Genomic DNA, 22,236 nt, shown 5'->3' with positions numbered 1-22,236 from the left:
CCTTTGAGCAATGCTATCGTGGTACCTGGTTGGTGCTTGTGCTTGTCAGTCACATATTAGAGGGTGGGGCCTCAAAACTCTGATCCAAACCAGACGCCGTGTTTTTACATCATCGCAGAGCGACCAAAGATGGAAAGGGAGGGGGTGGAATTGTGAGCGCACCTCGGTGGTGGTGGGGGGCTGCCCGCGAAGGTGTCATGGCTGCTGCTACGGAGCTTAGTCACCCGAGCAGCAGTGACAGCAGTCTGGAGGGAAACTGCAGCCCCAATCTTTCCCGAGAGGTGCTCTGTGAAATCCTTCGTTCCCTGCACACCCTGGCTGGACAGGTGAGTGGGGGGACTATGCACAGGGCATTCGCTCCCCCGCCCCCTTTATCGCTCCACTGGAGGCGGGGATGGACGGGGAGGGTTCGTGGCGGGGCAGTTGAGGCCTGCCTGGGTGTGGGAAGGCTGGGTAGCGGAGGCCGGAAGAGAGACCCAGGCCCGGCCATCTCGGATCAGAGTGAAGAGGATGACTGTACTGGCTTTACTTAGGTCAGTACGGGTTGCGGACTAGATTACCCAGCCGTAGTCCTCCCGGAGAGCGAGTGGGATGACCTAGGTGAAAACCTGGCTCTGCAAGGAGCATGCTTGGTGAAACTGAATTCGCAAACCTTTTTTAAAAAGTGTCTTGGAGGCTGCTGCCACTCAGGGTCCTTCCCCCCACAATTTATTCGTTATAGAAATAGGTCGATACGGTCCGAGATTTTTGCGAAAGGGCCTCCTCCGCCTTTTGGGGGTGATTTGCTCTTATGAGTCACTTGATTTTCTTTCTTTTCTCCTCCTGGCCTTGTGTGTATTTATTATTTCAAATGGGGAGGAAAGTAAAAAGGAATTAATCTTAAATATTTCTAGTATAAAGCTGAATGATTTATCCATGGCTGATACCGATTGCATTAGAACTGTCGTTTAACTATTAACTAGTTTGGCTGATAATCGCTTCTGCAGAAATATGATAAAATTGGTTTTAAAAAACTGGGCTATGTACATTCTATTCGATAAAGACACTTTCATTACATGACATAATAAATCAAATTTTAAATGAGAAACAAAGGTTTTGCCTGCTTTTAAAAGTATCTTCTATCTTAAATGGATTTTATATCCTGATTTGTTGTGGGGCTGGTACTTCGCATGTGGTGGACGCAGCAAACATTTGTGCCAAAGATAATGGTAAATTCCTATGAAAATAGAGCGTTTGTCCGATTTGTGAGAATTAGAATTAATCTTTTAAAAAGTTATTTCAATATTTAAAAAATCTTAATGTGTTTATTGGGATTTACAAACATTAAATTATACAGTTTTGTGTAATGAAGCAATTATTAATAGAATCTCCTAAAAGACTGTTAAACTTACGCGCACACACACACACACACACACACACACCTCGTTTTTTGTTTTTTGTTTGTTGTTGTTTTTAAAGACTTGGGATCTTTTGATTGATATTAACATTTCAGTCTTAAGACCCAGGATTTTTAAGTGACTTAAAAGTTAGAGAACTTTTTATGGCATGGACATTGGAACTTTATGCTGATTCATATTCTAATGAAAAGGTGAAAAAAATTTGTGCTCACTTAATAACAGAAATTTCTAAGTTAACATTAATATTTCTTTTGAAATATTTTGCATACTGAATTTTTCAAAATCACTTAAATTTTTTAAATATTTTGGTATCCTAAAGATACAAATGGAGAAAATAAATTTTACCCATATCAGCTGTCAAAAATGTTTAGAGTAAATATTTGTGACACAGTATAGGGAATACAAGTGTGAAAAATAAAATTGTTTCATAAATTAAATGCTAGCCATTTAGGTAATACTTTATATCTTGAGTTGTATTGTTTCAGAATAAAAGCCAGAATGCCATAGGTATTAAATTGCCCCCTTTACCCCCACCCAGGGAGGTAGTATTTCCTTTTGCAAAAAGTTTCAAGGATTTAAATAATGTATGTCTAATATGTCTAAATTCATCCTAGGTATGATTTGTATTATTAACTGTCCTCAGTAGGAAAAATAGTTGAATTTTTATGTTTTTCTACTCCAGATTTAAAATGTAGTAACTTTAACCTTTTTTGCTTGTCTCTGGATGGCCCATTTTACCAAACTAAAAATTGTTAGCTTGGATTTTCGTATTAATTTAATAACATTTCTACTGAAAATGCATATTTAAATAGTCTGTATTAATAACATACCAACAAATTTTTGAGTGAATCTATATGGCAAAAATGCATAGAATTCATATTACTAATAAGGAATTTGTTGAATGAATAATTGGATATATTGAGATTATTTTAAAATTGTCATGAAATTATGTGGCTTTCTTAAAAGACCAAGTATCCTTAATTGCACTTGAAGGCTTACATAATTCTGATGAATTGAAATGACCCAATATGACCCAAACAGTAAGACTTCTTTTCTGTAAGTTGTTTTCTCTAGAAAATGGTGTTTTACTTGGGTTGAGGATTTGTCTGCCTTTTCCCCAAACAATATTTATAAATTTGCCATAATAGACTATAGACCTTTTGGTGGACTGAAAAGTATGGTAATGGGTTATTTTCATACATAAACATAATCTGTATAGGCATGAAAGTAATAACTATTAAAATGATGCACTAAATAACTATTAAGATGATGCACTAATCTTTAATGTAAAATCTTAATATATCTTTGCCAGACAACTTACACAAAATTTCATATTTCTTTATATCTGTTTCATATGAACTATAAATGCATCTAATCTCATTCAAAGGATGGTAAGTTTCTGTCACATGTTATTCAATATAGTGTCTGTTGGTACTCTGGGATCTCTTTTATTCCAAGTACTATGATTTTTTGTTGTTGTTACAACTCATCAGATCTGTACCGAACTTATATAACACACCTTTATTTTGTAGAGAAAATGACTAATTTTTAATAAATTATTTCTGAAAAATAGTACATAATTTACTTGATTCTACTATAGAGTATATCTTTATACTATGCTATAAACACATTTTCCTAGAAAGTTTATGAGGATTCACTTTTATTCAAATGACTGCAGATGGAGACTCTACAGTTTTCCCTGATTTTGATATTGATTTTATTTTTATGTTCTTGGTAGCTTTTTGGATGTGATTTTATTTTTATAGATCACCAATGAATAAGAAATTTTCATGTAATGAGACCATGACATCTCACATCTTACTAGAAAATACTATTTAGCAAAAAACATGGACATCCCATCTATTTTCTGGCAATTTATTTCACTATTGTGGATAAGTGTTTGGTTTTCAGTTTTAGCTAAGCTACGTAAGAGTTTAATTTTTATTTGAAGTAGATAATTATGTTGCTGTTTATCTCTAGTCTTGTGAATGAGTAATCTTGATTTTTAAATTATTTTAAAAATTGGTAAAGTTGAAAATAATAAAATGTGATTCAGAAGACATCAGAATTAATGATGTATATCAGGTATGTATTTGTGTACATATTTAACAAAGAGAAATTTGCATATTAAAACTTTCATAAAACAGTTGTGCTACCTCTGTTTAATGCTCTGAGCTTGAAGTGATATCGTTCTGAATAGGGCAATCCTATTTTGGACCCCATCCAAAGATTTTTAGATATTGAAGTGTCTAAAGAACCTTCATCTTTTTATCTTTCATGACTGGTTCCACCTCTAAGATGGTCCCATTACACAGACCTAAGAAGAGATTAGAATGAGGTATCATTTTGTTTGGGTTTTTAATGAACGTCTGTACCTTTTTAGCTTTTTAAAATGGTAATTGAGTAGAGCATTTTAATATATCATTAAATACTTGGTAACTTTGAACAAAAAAGGCATGTGTTACTCCACAAAAACCTTATTTTTATGACAATCCCAGATATACAGCTTAATCGTGTAATTTTTGTGATGTTGCTGGTTTGCCCCTTTGAAGCTTAACCTCAAAGATGATGTGGTGAAAATTACAATCGATTGGAACAAGCTCCAGAGCCTCTCAGCATTCCAGCCTGCATTGCTCTTTAATGCACTTGAGCAACACATTTTATATTTACAGGTAAATTTCAGGTTAGAAATGTTAACTTGATATTGAAAATAGAAATTGTGGTTAGACAGCTGGAGTGTTTGTCAGTTTTATCTTTAAAATATATTAATAATGTTATTAATAAAAGGTTACTTACATCCAGATTGAATCTAAATCTATTCATTTCAATAGTGATCAGGACAGTTATGGGAATATAGCCCAGTAAGGCCTATGTATGAGATTGAATGAATGCAACTCTATTCAATTCTAGACTTGCACTGAAAATTCAATACAGTTCCATCTATGGTGGGTTATAATTAAGCAATAAGACACGGCAGGTGTGTGTCATGCTATGATAATGATTCCATGCCTTGGGTGAGTTTGGAGGCTCATGGAGTGCTTTCAGTGGTTCAAGAAGTGGCATTATCCCAGCATGACACATCCTGGAGTGTCTATTGCAATTAAACAGTTTCAGCATAGTTTTTAAAAGAAAGTAATTTCTGTGACATTAATGTCTCATCTTAGTAAGTAGCCAGTCGCTATTTTATCTTTTCTTTACAGTTTTGAAATAATTCATCCTTGATATTAGAAGTCAATATTGAATTGTTATTTATAATAGTATTGTTATATTTTTTAATATTTCAGTTCAACAACTGAACAGTATTATGACCTTACTGGTTTCTAATTGAACATTTCTGTAATTATAATTGATGTAAGTTGCAGTTTACTCTAATCAAAGTGTGAAATATGAAGTGTCAAGAAGATAAGTAGAATTGTTTGGATTGGTCACTTCATTGTGATTAAGGTGGTAACAAGATTTCAGAAGAGTATTTGGTGTAATAAACAATGGAAACAAAATTGTAGGTATGAAAAAATAATTGGAATATTGGTAAGTGTTGGCATGTTTTGACTAATGGAATAGGCACTAATTTTCAGTCCTTCAATGACTGAGAAAATTTAACTCACTGGTACATATTAAAATTAATAGTTGACCCTGTGTTTTACGAGCAGAGCAGTGAGCTATAGAACTTAAATAAGGCCTAATTGGGAGAGGTGGGGGTGGAAGTTAATGGATAATATAATTTACATGTGCTGAGCTTTTTTACCCCTGTAGTATAGTGATAGGCTTCTATCTGTTTTCAGCTATGTACCTTGGTAGATTAGCTTCCCAGCCCCCCACTCCCATGTTCATAGTCTTTTGTAAAATTTAATTTCATGACCAAAGATGATCTCTTGCCATGTTAGGAAAAACCTGAGTGTTCACTCAGCATAACACCTATATATTTCATGTCTATGCTCTCTCATTCACTTTGGCCAACTGCAGTTTCAAGTGGAGAATCTCCAGTGATATGGTGATAATGCAGGGCTTTGCTGAGTGAGAGCACTGGCTCTTGTGTTAAGAAGGAAAAATACTAAGCCTTAGTGTTCTGAGGAGGCATTTGAATGACATGTTAATTAAGTGGCATTGGTGCCAGAGGCTGAAGCCTTTGATTTGGCACAAAATAAAAGATGAGTGACAGAATGATTTCCTCAAAGAAAATTTTAAATTTCATCAGGTTTTCTTTCTTTTTCCCTTTCATTTTTTAAAAACAAATTTATAGCAAATGGTTAAGTCACAATAGCAAGAAATAGCAAATACTTCTGTGTGGTCAGACCTATACATCCTGATGTACCAACTTTTTTATATTTAATAACAGTATTTCATTTACTTAAAAAAATTTATATAAACCTTAAATGTATAATTAATTTTGGTTAGTTTGAACCCCAGCAGATGGAAATGTGTTCTTCTCAGCCTTTTTTAGCAAAACTTCAGCCTCTCATTAAAGAGAATTCAACTGCTATTGAAGAGATAGGAAAAACAGAAACGGAGAACAAGAATGAACTAAATGTCAAATTTCCCACTGGTGACCTACAAGAGGAAGAAAAGCACAAAGATTGCGATTTAGGAGATATGAAAAAGACACAAATCCATTTTGATCCAGAAGTAGTTCAAATAAAGGCTGGAAAAGCAGAAGTAAGAAGTTTGGGAGTGGGGTAAAAGAGGGGGCAGTACATTTAAAAGTCTTACTGTTGTTTACATTGTTAAAACATACTTGTTATTTGTAGATTGACAGACGAATATCTGCATTTATTGAAAGAAAACAAGCTGAAATCAATGAAAACAACGTCAGGGAATTTTGCAATGTTATTGATTGTAATCAAGGTAACTACCTAGAAATTAATTTTCATAGAATTTTAAACACAATTTTTAGTTTTCTAATCTTTTGTTTTTAAAAAGGAATAATATTAAGAACAATTCAATTTATTTTATAGATTTTTAGTAATAAGGCAGTGGAATTTCCTTCTGTTTAATAATAGTATGTTGCAAAATTGGTTTTTTTGTTTTGGTTGCACAAAAATAAAATAAATGCTAACACAAAAAGACTTAACATCCACCAAAGGTTTGAAAAGATAATTTTAAAATTCCTTTAGGAAATGAAGGTGAAGTGTTGGGTGGCAAGGTTGTCCATTCTCACTACTGAATTTTAAACCTGTGAATGTACTTGTGAAATTATGATCTTAATAGAGAAAGTTAACTTAGTGAAGTTAATAGTATTCCTCAAGAGGGAGCAGTTTTCTCACTACTCCTAAGTTGTGTGAAATGTTTTATGTCACGATACAAACAATTTGTCATGAAGACCTTGATGTCTTATGCTTTTTTCCTTTCTCTCACAGTGCATACATTTGCTGTTTTTTCACAGATTCTTCTTTCCTTCTTCACTTGATGTTATAATATGTTTACAGATCTGCAGGTATGCTGCAGAATATAAATAATACATGGCACTGCCATAGATCATATTCAGTTATCCTAGTAATAATCAGAGCAAGTATTTTTTAGAAAAAGTATGGAGAACAGTTCATAATTGGAATGAGCATTTTTCTTATTACCTCTAATATTATGAACACAGAATTGTCAGATGAACCCAAAAGTTTGAGATATGAGATACGATATGAGAACTGATTCTCTCTTAATGAAAGACTGTAGGCTCAGTTTGGGACCTGCATTCAATTTTTTCTACTATTAAACTTTACATGTGTATGTCTAAATTTGTTATAGTTTTCTCTTAGCTTTTTAGAACAGGTGCAATAGTGGCAAAATCTCAGGTACTACATTCCAACTGCAAGCAACCCATGAGAAAGGGTCTGTTGAGGGAACAAGCACAAGTGTCACTAATGTTATTCCTCTGTTCTCCTTGCTCACTCTATTATTATAAACCACCAGGGGATAGAAATTGACAAGAATTGAAATGCTCAGCAGGATTCCTTGGCCCATTCAATCCCTTGCTGGCTCAAAACAGTGCTAGTAAGAATTGCTGTAGAGAGTGACTAGCACTCACATTTACTATCTTCACACCATGCTGAATTTCTCACTGATGGGTCAGTTAATCTATATATTTGGAATATAGCTTTGGAATAGATGATAGCTTCTTTTTTTAACCCTTAACCCCCATGAAATCATAGAAAGAAAATAGGGAAGTGATGGCCCTTTAATCATATTTTGAGGTTTCTCAAGTAAAAGAAGAGAATCTAGATGAGGTGGCACATGCCTGTAATCATGGTTACTCTCTGAGGCTGATGCAGAAGGATCACAAGTTCAAGGCCAGCCTGTGCAACCTAGTGAGACCCTGTCTCAAAATAAAAATAAAAAGTTCTGGGGTTGTAGCTCAGTAGTGGAGCATCCGTTCCAAAGTACCACCAAAGAGAGAGAGAGAGAGAGAGAGAGAGAGAATAACTCTTTAGTCTCTACATATAAAAGATGAATGAATTTGGAATTTTGTTCACACAGTTTGACTTATCAGAACTACTATAGAAACTTAAACTGAAAAAAAATACATTTTAATGTGTTAGAGTGTTCCTTTAAGGCCTCTCATTTTGACCTAAATTTAAAAAATTTATTAATGAAATTCCATAATTCCATAGAGGAAAAAAAATTTTCTTTCGCTATCTCATTTATCGTTGATTTAAAAAAAATAAGGGAATTTTGGAGGAAATTTACTGTCAATACATGGCTTTACTAATTTATTTTAAACATTAGTATATATTATTACTATATAGTATTATAGATTATAACATGTATGTGAATATATTAATGGTATTGTATATAACATCTTCCAAATTTTCTTACTTTATAATTTATTTGTTAATATCTAACTTTAAAGAAACTGTTCAGTTTGAAAAAAATTAGAATAAAATTTAACTTACCTAAAATTGCATTTTTTTGTAAGTGGTAGAATGGGAAGAGCAGATGACTTGTAATAAGGGTTTTTTTAATGCACAACAGAAATCTAGGTAAAGTGGGAAAGTATATGTTATACTTGAGGAGTAGGGTCTTTTTTATGTGGAGTTCTGAAATAAAAACGTTAAATATATAATCAGTCCTTTTTGTTATCTATTCACTAATTGAGCAGTAGTAACAAAAGTATTAAAAAATCTTTTTAACAGAAGATAGTTTCAATAAAAATCGGTTCTATTTCTCTGATGAAGTAGAATTAAAATATAGTATTCTGTAATATACAAATTTTCTCCAAAGGCCCAAATGGTTTTTGGGAACATTGATTTACATTAAAAATTGTATTGTTATGCTTCTTAATGTTAATGGCTTTTTTGTGTGTAAATCTGACCTTTAGATAAAAATATTAGATGTTATGATTCATTTGAGAGGATAAATTTGATCTATCCTGTATGATGGTAATTTTAATTATTGTCATTTAAAATCATATTCTCTTATTATGAGTAATATGTTAGTATGAATTATTAGGTTTATTAAAATCTTATACATTTAAAATCCAAATATGTTTAACTTTATATTCATCTAAATTCTCCTTAGAAAATAGTTGTGCAAGAACTGATGCCATTTTTACCCCTTATCCTGGATTTAAAAGTCATGTAAAGGGTAAGTTACTACCAATATTATCTAATTCTGTTATCTTATCTTATTAGGCTTATTCTAGCTTACTAACAGAATGGAATAGAAATAACTTTCCCATCTAAGTTTTATTTATTATTAAAAAAAATATTGCTTTTCTTCATTCCTGGGTTTGTAGTTAGGTGATCTTTATGAAAACAATATAAAGTAATGTTAACAAATTTCTGTTTCTGTTTTTGAACTGTAAATTTACATAGGCTTTAAAGTTTCTTAACTTCAGTTTCTAGAGTTGTGAATACATATGGACCACAGACTAGACCTGAAGGAATTCAAGGGTCAGGTCATAAACCCAATAGCATGCTCCGAGAATGTGGGAATCAGGCTGTAGAAGAACGACTACAAAATATTGAGGCTCACTTGCGATTGCAGACAGGTAAGCAAAGTGTTAGGTGATGCCCCAGAGTATGGCTTTGTAAGTAAAGAAATTTCAATTCATTACCTCATCAGATTTTCATTGAACACCCATTATGTGTAAACCATTGTCCGGCTGATACAAAAATGAATAAAGCACTGTTGGGTTAGTGCTCTTAAGGAATTTATAGTTTTCATTGTGTATGCTTTCCTTCCACTCACACTTCTTGCTACTTTCTAAAATTGAGAAAGTGCTAGTAGTTTAGGAACAGTTTCCAAATAGATCCTGGTAGCCTCAGTTTATTAAAGTTACAGCTGAAAACTAATGTAGTCTTTTCATATAACTGGTTTCAGAACTTACCATGGCTACCTCTTATTCTTTATTACCCACTGTGCTAGGTACCAAATGATGATAAGTGGAGTTTTAGTCCTCAAGAATCTCTCAGGATAAGCATATAAATAAATAAATGCCATTGGGAAAGTGAATTAATATTTATTGAACAATACTGCCAGTAACTCTGAAAGTGTTATATCATCTTAGTAACAGTACTCTTGAAGTATTGGTACTGTTATGATTGGACAGATAAACTGAAGTTCAACAAGCTTAGTATTCTGCCTAAAATTGTGACAACTAGAAATCAAGCCCAAATCTTAACTGACTATAAAGCCTGAATCTCCCTCCCTGTGTAGTCACCATGTCCTATTGATTCTGCCTTCTAAATATCTTAGTTCTGCCCACAGCTAATACTGAAGGATATTAAGTGGTCTGTTTGTCACTAAACTTCCTCCCTAGACAGTCTTTACCCTGTGGCCAAATTGTACTTTTTAAAGCTCAAATCTGATCTTATTTCTACCCAGCTACCATGCATGCATACCAAACTTCTTATTTATCCATTTATGCAACAAATGGTATTAAGCTCCTGCTATAAAGCAGGTACTGTTCTAGATTCCAATACTACATCTGAACAAAAGTTCTATTTGGGGGAGATAGGTGGCATAAATAATAAATTATAGGGTATGCTAGGAAAAAAAAGCTAAGATAAAAGCAAGTTAACTAAGAGAAGGGAGAGGAGATGGATAATGGAGGAAGTTGTAATTTTAAATAGGATAGTCTATACCTGTAATTCCAACCATAGCTCTGGGCTTCCCATCTCCCACTCATTTTGTTTCCCTTCAACCTTTGTACTTATGCTTTCTTTCCTGATTCCAGACCAGTGTGGATATCTCTTTTATATAGCCTCATAGCACCTGGTACTCCCTGCCCTTCTTTAAAGCAGTTTTTGCAGCTCTATTTGCTTAATGTCCATATCCCTTACTAGATAGTAGTCTGTGAGAGTGGAACTATGCCTGTCATGTTCATTACACTTTGTGTCTAGTGTAATGCCTGGCATAGAACAGGTGCGCAGATGTTTACTGAAGGAACAATTGTTCATTTCACCTTTTCATATATGTGCATAGTATAGTAGGACACAAAACAGCTTTTTTTAAGGGATGTCAAAGGATGGCATCCCTAATTAAGTGACATTTGAGCCCTCAAAGAATTAGTAAGAATTTTTCCAAGGGTAAAGCATTCCAAAAAGAGGAATAGTATCTACAAAAAAGGACAGGGATACCACATGGTTTAGGAAATTTCTGAATCCAGTCTAACTGGAGTATTTGCTGGGTAGAGGAGGTAGAAGAAAATAAGAGAACAAGTAAGTCTTTAAGGGTAATAAGAGTAACTTTAATAATTAATACCAAGCTGGGACGTGGTAGCACATTCCTGTAATCCCAGTGACTCGAGGCTGAAGCAGGGTGTCACAAGTTTGAAGCCAGCTTCAGCAATTTAGTGAGACCCTGTCTCAAAGTAAAAAATAAAAAAAAAGAACTAGGGATGTAGCTCAGTGATAAAACATCCCTGGGTTTAATCCTCAGCAACCCCCCCCCCCAAAAAAAAAGAAGAATTATACCTTTACCCAGAAGAAAATGGGTTTAAAATTCAACTGTATAAAAAGGATTGACTGTTAAATCTCAAATAGTATCAAATAGTTAATTCTTTTGAAAAATATCTGTTGAATACTCTCTGTGTGCCAAGCACTATTTTAGATCAAGGAACACTGATATGATGTGATCATAGGCCCCAGTTTTAAGGACTTTATAATCTAGGTAGGAGAAAGATTAATAACAAAGTAGAATTTTAAAGAGTCAATGAGAAAGGGTGTGGTGGGGGTACAGGAAACCTCCATGTGAAGCAGTTCAGGGAATGACTTTTGACCCAGTGAACTGACTCTTGAAAGGTACAGAGAACATTCTAGGTAAATAGAGCAAGAGCAAGTCAGAAGAACAAATTATTCATTTTACCTTACTCAAGAGCAAGAACAACCGAGGTACTAAGAAAAAAACACATTCTCAAAAAAAAAAATCCTAGAGTTTTTATATTTAATAGGTTGATACTTTTGATATGATAATTTACCACCGTATTCTTTAATTACATAGTGATTGTCTAATTCAGTCAGTAAATATTGAGCACTTGCTTCATAGCAAGTATTATAGTCTATGCATTGAAGCTTCCTAGGTTTGTGCAGTGCACAAACTGCCAGTGAACAGAACAGATAGAACTCTCTACCCTCTTAGAGCTTACATTAAAGTGGGGAGACAAATAAACAGAATGTTACAAAGAAAATTAAGGGAAGGAGGAGAAGATGCTGGGTAGTGGGACATACTAGTAGTGGTATTTGAGTACCAGAAAAAATAAGTTAGATGACTGGAACCATATGTATATGGGGAGAATGTAGGATCTTGTAGGCCATTGTAGGGCAAGTAGTATTGGGTTTGAACTGAGAAGTTACAGGATTCAACTTACCTTTTAAAAGGATCACTGGCTGCTGGGTTGAGAGTACAATCTTTGGGAGCAAGGCAAAATGGAGACCTATTCGGAGATTGTGATAATCCAGGGAGAGATGATACTGATCTGGAGATTGGTTACAGTGGAAGTGATAAATGGAAGGCTTCCAGATATAATCATAAACTTGAAATCAAGTGACCTTAATTTACTACCTCCTCCCCTAAAAGTTTGTTGTTCAGAATTATGGCAAAATCCCCTTTTAACAGTTTTTTTTTTTTTTTCCTAGTCCAAAAGGGAAAATATATCATAGTGGGAGAAATATAAATTGAAGAAAATAATATGACATACTACAACCACTGAATTGAACCAGTATTGGTCACTATGTACTTTTCTCCTCTCAAGTGACTATCACAGCCTATCAGAAATACAAATTGTTCTACAAAGAAACTATTAATATCTTATAAAGTGAATTTAACATAAAAATCCTAATGGTATAGGAAATAAATTGCTTATATCTAGCAATATAAGTGGGGTTTGGAAAGAGGAGGTACAGTATAAATGTGTCCCATAGTCTATAATATATGAAAATATAAGCTAAGGATTTCATTCTGTTTTTCTGGGTTTTTTTTCTAAGTTTAAATATTTCTTATTCCTTTGCATAACTGCCTTTGCATGATGTTTTAAGAATGAAATTTTTAAGAAAGAATTATTCAGTAGTGATTCGGAATTTCTCTTTTTAAAATATACATAGGTGGTCCAGTGCCAAGAGACATTTATCAGAGAATTAAAAAGCTTGAAGATAAAATCCTTGAATTGGAAGGCATCTCTCCTGAATATTTTCAATCTGTAGTGAGTATAAATGTCTTTTAAAACTAAAGTGTTAATTTATAATAAGTAGGTTTTTCATTGTGTTTCAATTCACTCATTGGTCTGTGTATGAAGTTTTGTTTTAATAATTAAAAAATAAATGAACACAGCACTTTGTGTAGGAGGGAGTTAATCATTCTTTAAAAATTCTTGATTCTGAGTCAGGCTTTATAGCACACACCTGTAATCCCAGGGATTTGGTAGACTGAGGTAGGGGATTGCAAGTTCAAGTCCAGCCTCAGCAATTTAGTGAGAGTCAAAGCAACTTAGCAAGACTCTGTCTCAAACTAAAAAATATAAAGGACTGGGGATGTGACTCAGTGGTTAAGTACCCCTGGGTTCAGTCCCCAGTAAACCCCCTAATCCCCTGCAAAAAAATTCTGATTAGAAATATTTTAGTAATTTTTTTTTTTTTTTTTTGGTGGTACAGAGGATCAAACCAGGGCATTATACATGCTAAATAAGTACTCTGTCACTGAGTTGCACTCCCAGCCCCTAAATTTAGAAATTAGGAATACTTTTATTAGAAATTATCCAAATTCTCTTATGCTATTTTCATAGCATGATACATCAACCTGAATAGTTGTCAATCCTGTGAACCTGAACTTGCTCTTACTTGTAAGCAAATGTTTCCTCTGGAGCCTAGCTCTGTCAGATATCCCTTCTGTCTTTTTAATCCCTCTGTCTGTAGATTATTTCCCTAGTGTGTAGACAGTTATATTTCTCCATACTAAACAAGCACACATCTCATGCTACCACCCCTCTTCAATACCTTAAACCATCAGACTTTTTGAAAGATGAGACTTCAGTTTATCTAATTCCTCAACTCTGGTATCCATCTATCCATTCATTCTTATATTCCTCTTTCCAAGGACATTAAGAAATAGTGCTATGCTGACAAGTATTTTCTTTGGCACATCAGCATTTTTCAAACAGTCCTAAGCTCATTGTGTTTTCCTCAGTCTTCTGAGGTGATCATATATATATATTTATCATATATATATATTCATCTTATGTATACATACACACATGTATCTATAAAACATATATCTTTTCTTTTTTTTTTTTTTTTTTTTTGCGGTACTGGGGATTGAACCCAGGGCCTTGTGCTTGCAAGGCAGGTACTCTACCGACTGAGCTATCTCCCCAGCCCAACATATATCTTTTCTAAGGTTTATTTTTTTAAGACATATGTTAGAACTAAAATAATGTAAAAGTGAGATTATACTAAAACTCCTTTTTCTGAAACATGTGAAATAAGTCATATTGGTATGGATTGTATCAATCACTGGGGAAATATATTTAAAATTCATTTTAGGTATAGCAACAGTCTTTCCTAAGTAACAGATTAGAGTGAAGTACAGAAAAGTATTTCCAGAGAAAGACTGCATAGCAACAACAACAAAAAAGTCAGCAAGACTTCAATGATAAAAATTCAAAGAAAGATATTTAGTCATTTATTGCTCTCAAATGTAACATGAGGTTTATAAAGGTACTAAAGGCTAAAGCAAGGGTTAAGTGAGAAGATACCAAACACTTAGCTCACTGCCTAGCACATGGTAAAAACCTCTACTTTCAGCATTCGAACAAGGAAAGAACCTGTGAAAATAATATTTAGAAAGATTTTGTTAATACTGTTATAGGAGATGGATGAAAAGGGAGAAACTAAGAGCAAAGAGACAGCAACATATTAGCTTATATATGAAATGAGATTTTAAAATAGAGACAAGTGAGAAGATTAATGCAAGTAGGAAAGAAAAATTGATGATTGGATGTGGGAAGAGATGGCAAGGATATGTCCAGTTTCTGATTGGGAAAATGATACCATAATTGATAGAAATAAAATCTGTAGGGGAGTTAAGGGGTTTTTTGTTTTGTTTTTTGTTTTTTGTTTTTGTTTTTGTTTTTGTTTTTAGTGAGCTATGAATTTGAAGCGATAGGATATGATAGAAATGTCAGGCAAGTTTTGAGATATAGGGCTTTACTTGAGACAATTGAGAGTCTTTTTAGAGGTGCTAGTTAAAACATTGATGGGCAAAAACACTGCAACTATCAAAGGCTTGAAGTTTGCGACTACCTCACTTCAGGGGTAGGAAGCATTAGATACGTACACAAAGGATTGACCTGAATGAATTAGCATTCTGAAAAGAATGGATGATGGCAGCCTGTGATAAAAGTAGTGCTTTTCTAAAGTATTTTCAAACATGTTAAAAATAATAGCTGGGTGCTTTGGTGCACACCTGTAATCCTAGAGGCCCAAGAGGCTAGGGCAGGAGGATCTCCAGTTCAAAAGCAGCCTCGGCAACTTAGCAAGGCCCTACATAACTCAGTGAGATCCTGTCTCTAAATAAAATATAAAAAGGCTGGGGATGTGGCTCAGTGATTAAATGCTTCTGGGTACAAAAAAATAATAATAATACATCTTTAATTAGAAGGACTTTCTCAATTAATGTTGGAAGTGACACATCTGAATTAATAGTGAGCCAAAAGGACACACAGAAATGGAAAGAGTTAAACATTCAGACTGACTGTTCTCCGGGCCTGTGAACTGATATGGCACTAGCCCTGAGGGAAAAAGATTTCGTGCTCACTCTTACAATGAGTCCTCACAGGGAGTCACCCTCCTCACTTGGAATAGAGCCAACTCAAGGACCGTCCTTGTACATGAGAGGAATTGAGCAAGTTGTATGCACTAAAGAGTGTAGCACATGACTCATCACCCTCACTATCCTTATGCTGAGACTTCATGTTGGTAAAAGCATAATTTTGCATACTTATCTCTTATAAGTGTACTGAAGAAACTATACATATAGCACAGTATGCTAGCTTCTAGATTTGGAAACCATGGGAGAAGCATGGGAGCCCATTAAATTTGGTAAGGATTGAACTTTTGTTGGAAATTGAATTTCTGAACTCTGAAGATTTTAATTGAAATGTGTTTATCTTAGATTCATATGTAGATGAACTCTAAACATAGGGATGCTTCTCAAAATGAGATAGAGATTATCAAGGTAGCACTGGAGCATGGCATACAAAGGTGAACATTAGCGGAAAAAGAGATTCAAGTTATATTCAGCTCATAAAACAGGTTATATATGTGAGCTGGAGCTCAGTGGTAGTGCACTTGCCTGGCGTGTGTGAGGAACTGGGTTTTAATCTCAGTACCGCATATAAAAAAATAAAATAAAGGTCATTGACAACTTTAAAAAAATATTTAAAAATAAAAAAATAAAAACAAGGATGGTAAAGCATGTAAAGTGACATAAGATGGAAGAAAAAAAACAAGAACTCCAATATAAGTTGTAATTACATAAAATAGGAACTATGACAAACATCAATATAAATGTTCCAAAGATCTTTACCCTTCACATGGCACAGAAAGGGTTTAATGTGGTAATAGGTTTTCAAAATTTGAAGAGCATGACTTAATAGACTATTTAAGAGATCTTTATGAGTATTTCCAAAGAATTCCTTACTGATTTTAAATTGTGACACTTGAAAACAGTAACTGCTGTAGAAGTATATTTCCATAGATCTTTGTTCACTTTATAGAGCATGTTACTTATAATTATATGTTTACATATCTGTTTTTTCACACTATATTGAACCTCTCAAGGGCAGGAACTGTGTCATGTTTATCTCTGTTCATACAGAAAATAGTAGATACTGAGTAAATGTGCAAATGAATGGATAGGACATAGCTGCTAATTAATTATTTGACTTTCAAAGGTGTGTTAACTTTGCTCTGAAGCACTAACTAGGCGTAGTTTTTTTGTTAGTAATGGTAACTTCTGATTCTAAAGGGGAAGATGGGGAAGGGGAGTGCTGAAGGCCAAGTCAACATCATACACACAGACCATGTGTGTGTTAAAAGTGTATGGGGCCTAAAGTATGAGTGAACAGTTGGATCCAGCTGGAAAATTAAATTGTAAACATATTTTGGAGGGACTTGAAGGTCACACTTGAGTTTGCATTTCCAGTCAAATTAAGGGGTTTTGTTTGATTGGTTTTTTGTTTTTGTGGTTTGTCATTGTTGTTTTGTTGTTTTTTGTTTTGTTTTGTTTTGTTTCGTTTTCTCCTAAGGAAGTGCTGGGGATTGAACCCAGGGCATTCTACTACTGAGTCCATCCCAGCCTTCTTTATTTTTAAGTTTTTAAGTTTTAAGACCAGTAGTTGTCAGGCTGGACTTGAACTTGGAATCCTCCTGCCTCAGCCTGTATAGCTGGGATTACAGGCTTGTACTACCTTGCTCAGGTTTTGAGAAAGGAGAGATGTAATTTAGGTCCCTCTCTGATCGCATTTTGAAGTCTGAGTTGGAAAGAAATTGGAGTTAAAGAAGCTAATTTAGAAAGCCTATCATTGTCCAAACTAGAGAGAAATGGAAGTTTGAATCAGTGCAGTGGAATTAGAATATAAGAAACATTTAAGATGATGCCCTTTACAAATGATTAAAAGGAAAAAACTGGTTGCCATGGTGTGTGCCTATAATCCCAGCTATTTGCAAGGCTAAGGCAGGAGGATCACAAGTTTAAGGCCAGTCTCAGCAATTTAGAGATATGCTGTCTCAAAATTTACAAAATAGGAAGGACTGGGGATGCAGCTCAGTGATACAGCATCCTTGGGTTCAATCTCCAGGACTGGGAAAAAATAAATAAAAATAAAAGGAATAGAAGAGCTCCTTAACCTTGAGCTTCACTACATGAGTTCCCTGGATGTGTGTGTAAAATATCATCTTTTCATTAGGACACAGGCATTATAAATGTAACTATAAATTATCTCCTACAGTAAAACAGTAGGAGAAAAGAGACAGTTTTGCATTCTCTCTGTACAGTTGTTTCATTAGTGTGCTGTGCTCCCAAATATTTCTTCTCGTGTTTCAAAACTTGTTAAAATTTTCATCTTTTATAGAGATATTCTTATATATAAAAAAATTTTACATCTGGTCTACAGTACTCATAGTAGATGTGGTGTTTCTAAGTGTTCTACTTGTGGACATATTCTGTTCAGACCTAAAATAAACCCCACCGACTTATTTTGTTTCAAGTCATTGATCCACTGATGTCCTTATTCTCCTCATTCTGATATTTTTAACTTTGGTTTCATGATACAATAATAATGATTGTTTCATGTCATAGAAAATAATGATAGTCTATAGATAAAACTGTTAGGATTACAAGGGAAGTATATTTTCATCAAGTACCAAAAAAGCCACCCTTTGGGAAGGTAGGAAACTGAGCAATGGACAAATGAAATGTTAAGTCCCTACTTGCCCATAGGACCCACCACAGGTATCTAGTTCAGTTTGACAAAAGAAGGAACATGTTTTTATGGACTCTATTTTTCTATATTTAATAATTCCAGCACTTAATTATTCCTTATTTTTATAACAACTAATGAAAGGAATACCTAGATGATCTTAGAGTCTGCATTTTTATTTTACTTATTTATTTTTTGTGGTATTGGAGGTTGAATCTAAGAGTGTTCTATAAATGAGCTCTATCTCCAGCCCTTCTTATTTTGAGACAGAGTTTCACTAAGTTGCCCAGGCTGTCCTTGCAATCCTCTTGCCTCAGCTTCCTGTAGTAACTGGGATTATAGGTGTGTGCTACCATCCCAGTTTATGTCAGCTTGTGACACAAGGGGAAATGTGAGTTTTAACCTCTTGTAAATCTCAGTGGTAAGAATGTTCATAAGAAAATTTTGCCACTCACAGTCAGAATTCCTTTGTAAAATATAGTAATTTACTAATTTGCCATTGAATAGCTTGCATTGTGAAACTAGGAACATAGATCAAAGTTTAAAAGGTTCAGTACTGTGTCAATGTGAATGTTGTTAACTTCAACTACAAGAAATTTGAACTCAGACTGACTTCAGCAGTGTGGAAATTATCTTATAAAACAGGAAGTACAGTGATAACAATCTTCAGGGTTAATGGATTCAGTGACTAAAGCATGATTGTCAGAGAATTGAGTTCTTTCTTCTCTTAGCTCTGCTTGGTGTTGGCTTCTTCCCCAGGCAGATGGCAATACAACTACAGCACTTTCAGGTGTCTTATCCATATGAATGTACACAGGAATGGACTCTTTTGAGTACTTTCTGTCAAAAGTGAGGAAGTTTTTTCCAGAAGGTCTCTTAATCCCCTGTGGACCTCTTATTGGCCAGAATTGGGTCCATGCCCATTTCAGTCACTGGCAAGATTAACATTCTTGAATCACACAGGTAAGCAGTGGATGAAGAACTGTGTGCATGGACAACCGCAGTGCCAGTTACGGCCAGTCAGATGTGTTCCTGGTGTGAAACTAATCACTTGTTCCTGGGATGGAAAGTTTAAAAAGTGAAATTTTAGTAGAAAATCCCAAGTACCTCTTTGCACAATTACTCAGTCTCATTAGAAGCTGGTAACTAATGGGAAAGTATTTATTGCCAGGGACAATCTTATTTCTGCAATGTTGCTACATATCATCACTTTCCAAAATATAGGGATGTGGATGCCAGCTGCAGATAATGCTTGATAGGTTTGTGGGCTTTGTTCTTGTTGGAGTTTTCAGAGCCTGTCCGTGTTTTATACAGTATTCTATAAAGGAAATCATGCTTCTGTTTTCTAAACATTGATTATTTACCTTTTATTTTCTTTTTTTTACTTTTAAACTAGAATCTTTCTGGAAAAAGAAGAAAAGTTCAACCACCTCAAGTAAGTTAAGTTATGCATCTTTGTTTTGGCTTCTGCAATAGATTGATTAGTTTCACACCTTATTAATAAGAGTTTCTACTGTGATTCCCTTTAGGTTATATACCCTGGTAAGATTTGGAAGTGAGGAAAGGGCAGTGTAAACTAATATACTTGAATTGAAGAAATGTATATATTTCAAGGGCATAGAATGACTCCAATGGATTAAATAAAAATAAAAATATTTATCCTGCTTTTAATAGAAGAATGTATCGGTTCCAAAATACTTAAAAATAATGTGTCCAAGTATCTTCATTCTCTTCCCCATCCCTCTTTTGTGGACACTACATAACTAGAAGGATCTAAATCAAAAAGAGTATGTTTGTCAGAGGATGACTTCAGCCCACCTGTGTCCATAGTAATACTTTCTTAATTGGTAGGAATCTTTAATAATAAGATTTTACTAGTCTGAATGATGTTAATGTAAATTTAAAGTAGGGAAAACCTTAAAAAAATTTATTTTGAATTTTTTTCCCCCTTACGTTGCTAGGGATCAAACCTCGCTTTGTACATGGTTGGCTCATTTTTTAACATTACTTATTTATTGTAAAACTTAGAGTAAAGTTTTAGAGAGCATCTATTTTTTTCTTCAGGAGAAATGATGAATTACAGTAATTACAGTTGATCCTTCAAAATTGAATTTGTAGGTATTTTAAGCTTAAAGTTAACCTGATCCTAAAGTTTAATTTTTTACTATTGACTATGAGACTATTCAGTTTGTTGTGTTTTTTGTTGTGGTTATTGTTTTAGTTTTTAAGTTTTTTCTATCTTTTCAAAGTACAGAAGGTTCAAGAGGGCTTTGTCATTGGGAAAGGAAAAGTAAAGAAATATTTGTCTTATTATTTTATGCCTTTATATTTATGATATAGTCATTATATATAGTTAAGCTTTAAAATTATTCTCATGGGGAAGAAACATTTTATCATACTATTGAATATTTTAAATATTTATAGTTCATTTAGCACTTTATCTGCATTAAGATACTTCAGAGTCTTATTCAGCAATTTGTGTTCTTATTGTTTATAGCAGAACTATTCACTGGCTGAACTTGATGAGAAAATTAGTGCCCTCAAACAAGCACTGCTCAGAAAATCAAGAGAAGCAGAATCCATGGCAACTAACCACCTTCCATGACAAATTCCTCTCATCTGTGTCATTTTACTTTTTTTATATATGTGTGTAACTTACACTTTAATTAATTAATGAATATGTATTTATCAATGTAAACTTTTCTGTGAAGTTGAGGTGTATTTTTACATGAGTCTATCTTGCAACAAGTTATCTTCATCTATTCCAGTGAGTTTTGAGATAATGAATATACTAAATAAATCATTGTTGGAATTTATTCCCTTCTGTTTTAAAGGAGGTATTTTAGAAGTTGAGAAACTTAATTTGGAAGTACATTGGGGTGGTTTCTTTGTTGTTTTTTGGGTTTTTGGTTTTGGTTTTTTTGTTTTTTTGTTTTTGTTTTGGTGGACTATAGGAAGATTATTTTGATAGTGAGATTTAAAAGGAACTTTATATTTGTAACATTGGTTAACTAGTTTACTAGTTTAAATTAGTACTTTGTACATAATGGGCATTTAACAAAAATTTCTTGTCTTAAATGAATTTTAAATCCATGTATAAACTTATATTTTTATTTTTTAGATGTCAATTAATGTAAATAAACAATAGATCCAAATTTATCTTTTTATTGACTGTGTGACCTTGAGCAAGGTATTCTTACTTTGTGCCTAATTTCTTAATTTATAAAAGGGGAATGATAATAGTACCTACTTCATTGATTATTAAGAATAGGTGAGATCATACATTACAGATTTTGAAACTGTCCCAAAGGAATTGCTAAGTAAATGTTAACTGTTATTATTGTATGAAACCTGGTCTATTTGTGGAGAGTAGTAATGATGTTACAAAGAAGTGCCTTAGTTGGGAATTAAACATTTAAAAGATGCAGCTATTATAATATCCAAAGTCTTTCAAGAAGCAGCTGTTTAGGTCACAAGAATTATCTGATTCCAAGAATCAGAATTTTGTCTAACATTGCTTGTTAAACAGGAATTATTAAAAAAAAAAATCAAAAATCTGATACTTAATTTTGGGAAGTATAGCTAAGCATCTTAGGGTCTAAAAAGTCACTAGCAATTAATCTCTTTTTGTGTCTGACTGCCCCTTTGTTTGTCTCTTTCTAATTCTGTCTCCTATTCTTGTTTTCTGTTCTCCTCTCTCTCTTGTCTCCCTTTCCTTGTTCTTTTTTCCTTATCATGTTATTATCTCTGCCCATACAGTTCTTTCTCTCTCTCTCTCTCTCTCTCTCTCTCTCTCTCTCTCTCTCTCTCTCTCTCTCTGGATTCTGAAGATGCCTACAGAGAGGCCATTTTTGCTTCCCTACATGGGATGATATGTTTGATGTGTTAGTTCTGTCTCATAGCCTCAGCTTGTTCCGCCTTTGACCAGCTTTGGTG

At 33.9% G+C, this 22,236-nt stretch overlaps 1 protein-coding gene across 4 annotated transcripts; it reads left to right on the top strand.

The window, feature by feature from the left end:
* Window positions 1-101: 101 nt before the first annotated feature.
* Window positions 102-21,478, top strand: Mbip (MAP3K12 binding inhibitory protein 1). 4 transcript variants are annotated; one of them, XR_007107096.1, is made up of 10 exons: window positions 102-326; window positions 3,950-4,069; window positions 5,829-6,050; window positions 6,143-6,239; window positions 8,904-8,969; window positions 9,223-9,375; window positions 12,929-13,026; window positions 19,264-19,324; window positions 19,697-19,735; window positions 20,798-20,883. XR_007107096.1 is itself a non-coding variant. In XM_047540198.1 (9 exons), exons 1-9 carry the CDS (start codon window positions 198-200, stop codon window positions 20,903-20,905), a joined length of 1,029 nt encoding a protein of 342 aa, XP_047396154.1. In that variant the 5' UTR covers window positions 102-197; the 3' UTR covers window positions 20,906-21,478. The 4 variants fall into 4 exon arrangements, 3 of the variants coding, with proteins under 3 accessions (XP_047396154.1, XP_047396153.1, XP_047396156.1); XM_047540198.1 differs by lacking the exon at window positions 19,264-19,324 and having other exon boundaries at window positions 20,801-21,478; XM_047540197.1 differs by lacking the exon at window positions 19,264-19,324 and having other exon boundaries at window positions 103-326; window positions 20,798-21,476.
* Window positions 21,479-22,236: the final 758 nt, after the last annotated feature.

This window comes from Sciurus carolinensis, chromosome 2, assembly GCF_902686445.1.
Source record: "Sciurus carolinensis chromosome 2, mSciCar1.2, whole genome shotgun sequence".
NCBI lineage: Eukaryota > Metazoa > Chordata > Mammalia > Rodentia > Sciuridae > Sciurus > Sciurus carolinensis.
This window is presented reverse-complemented; position numbering and strand designations above follow the sequence as displayed.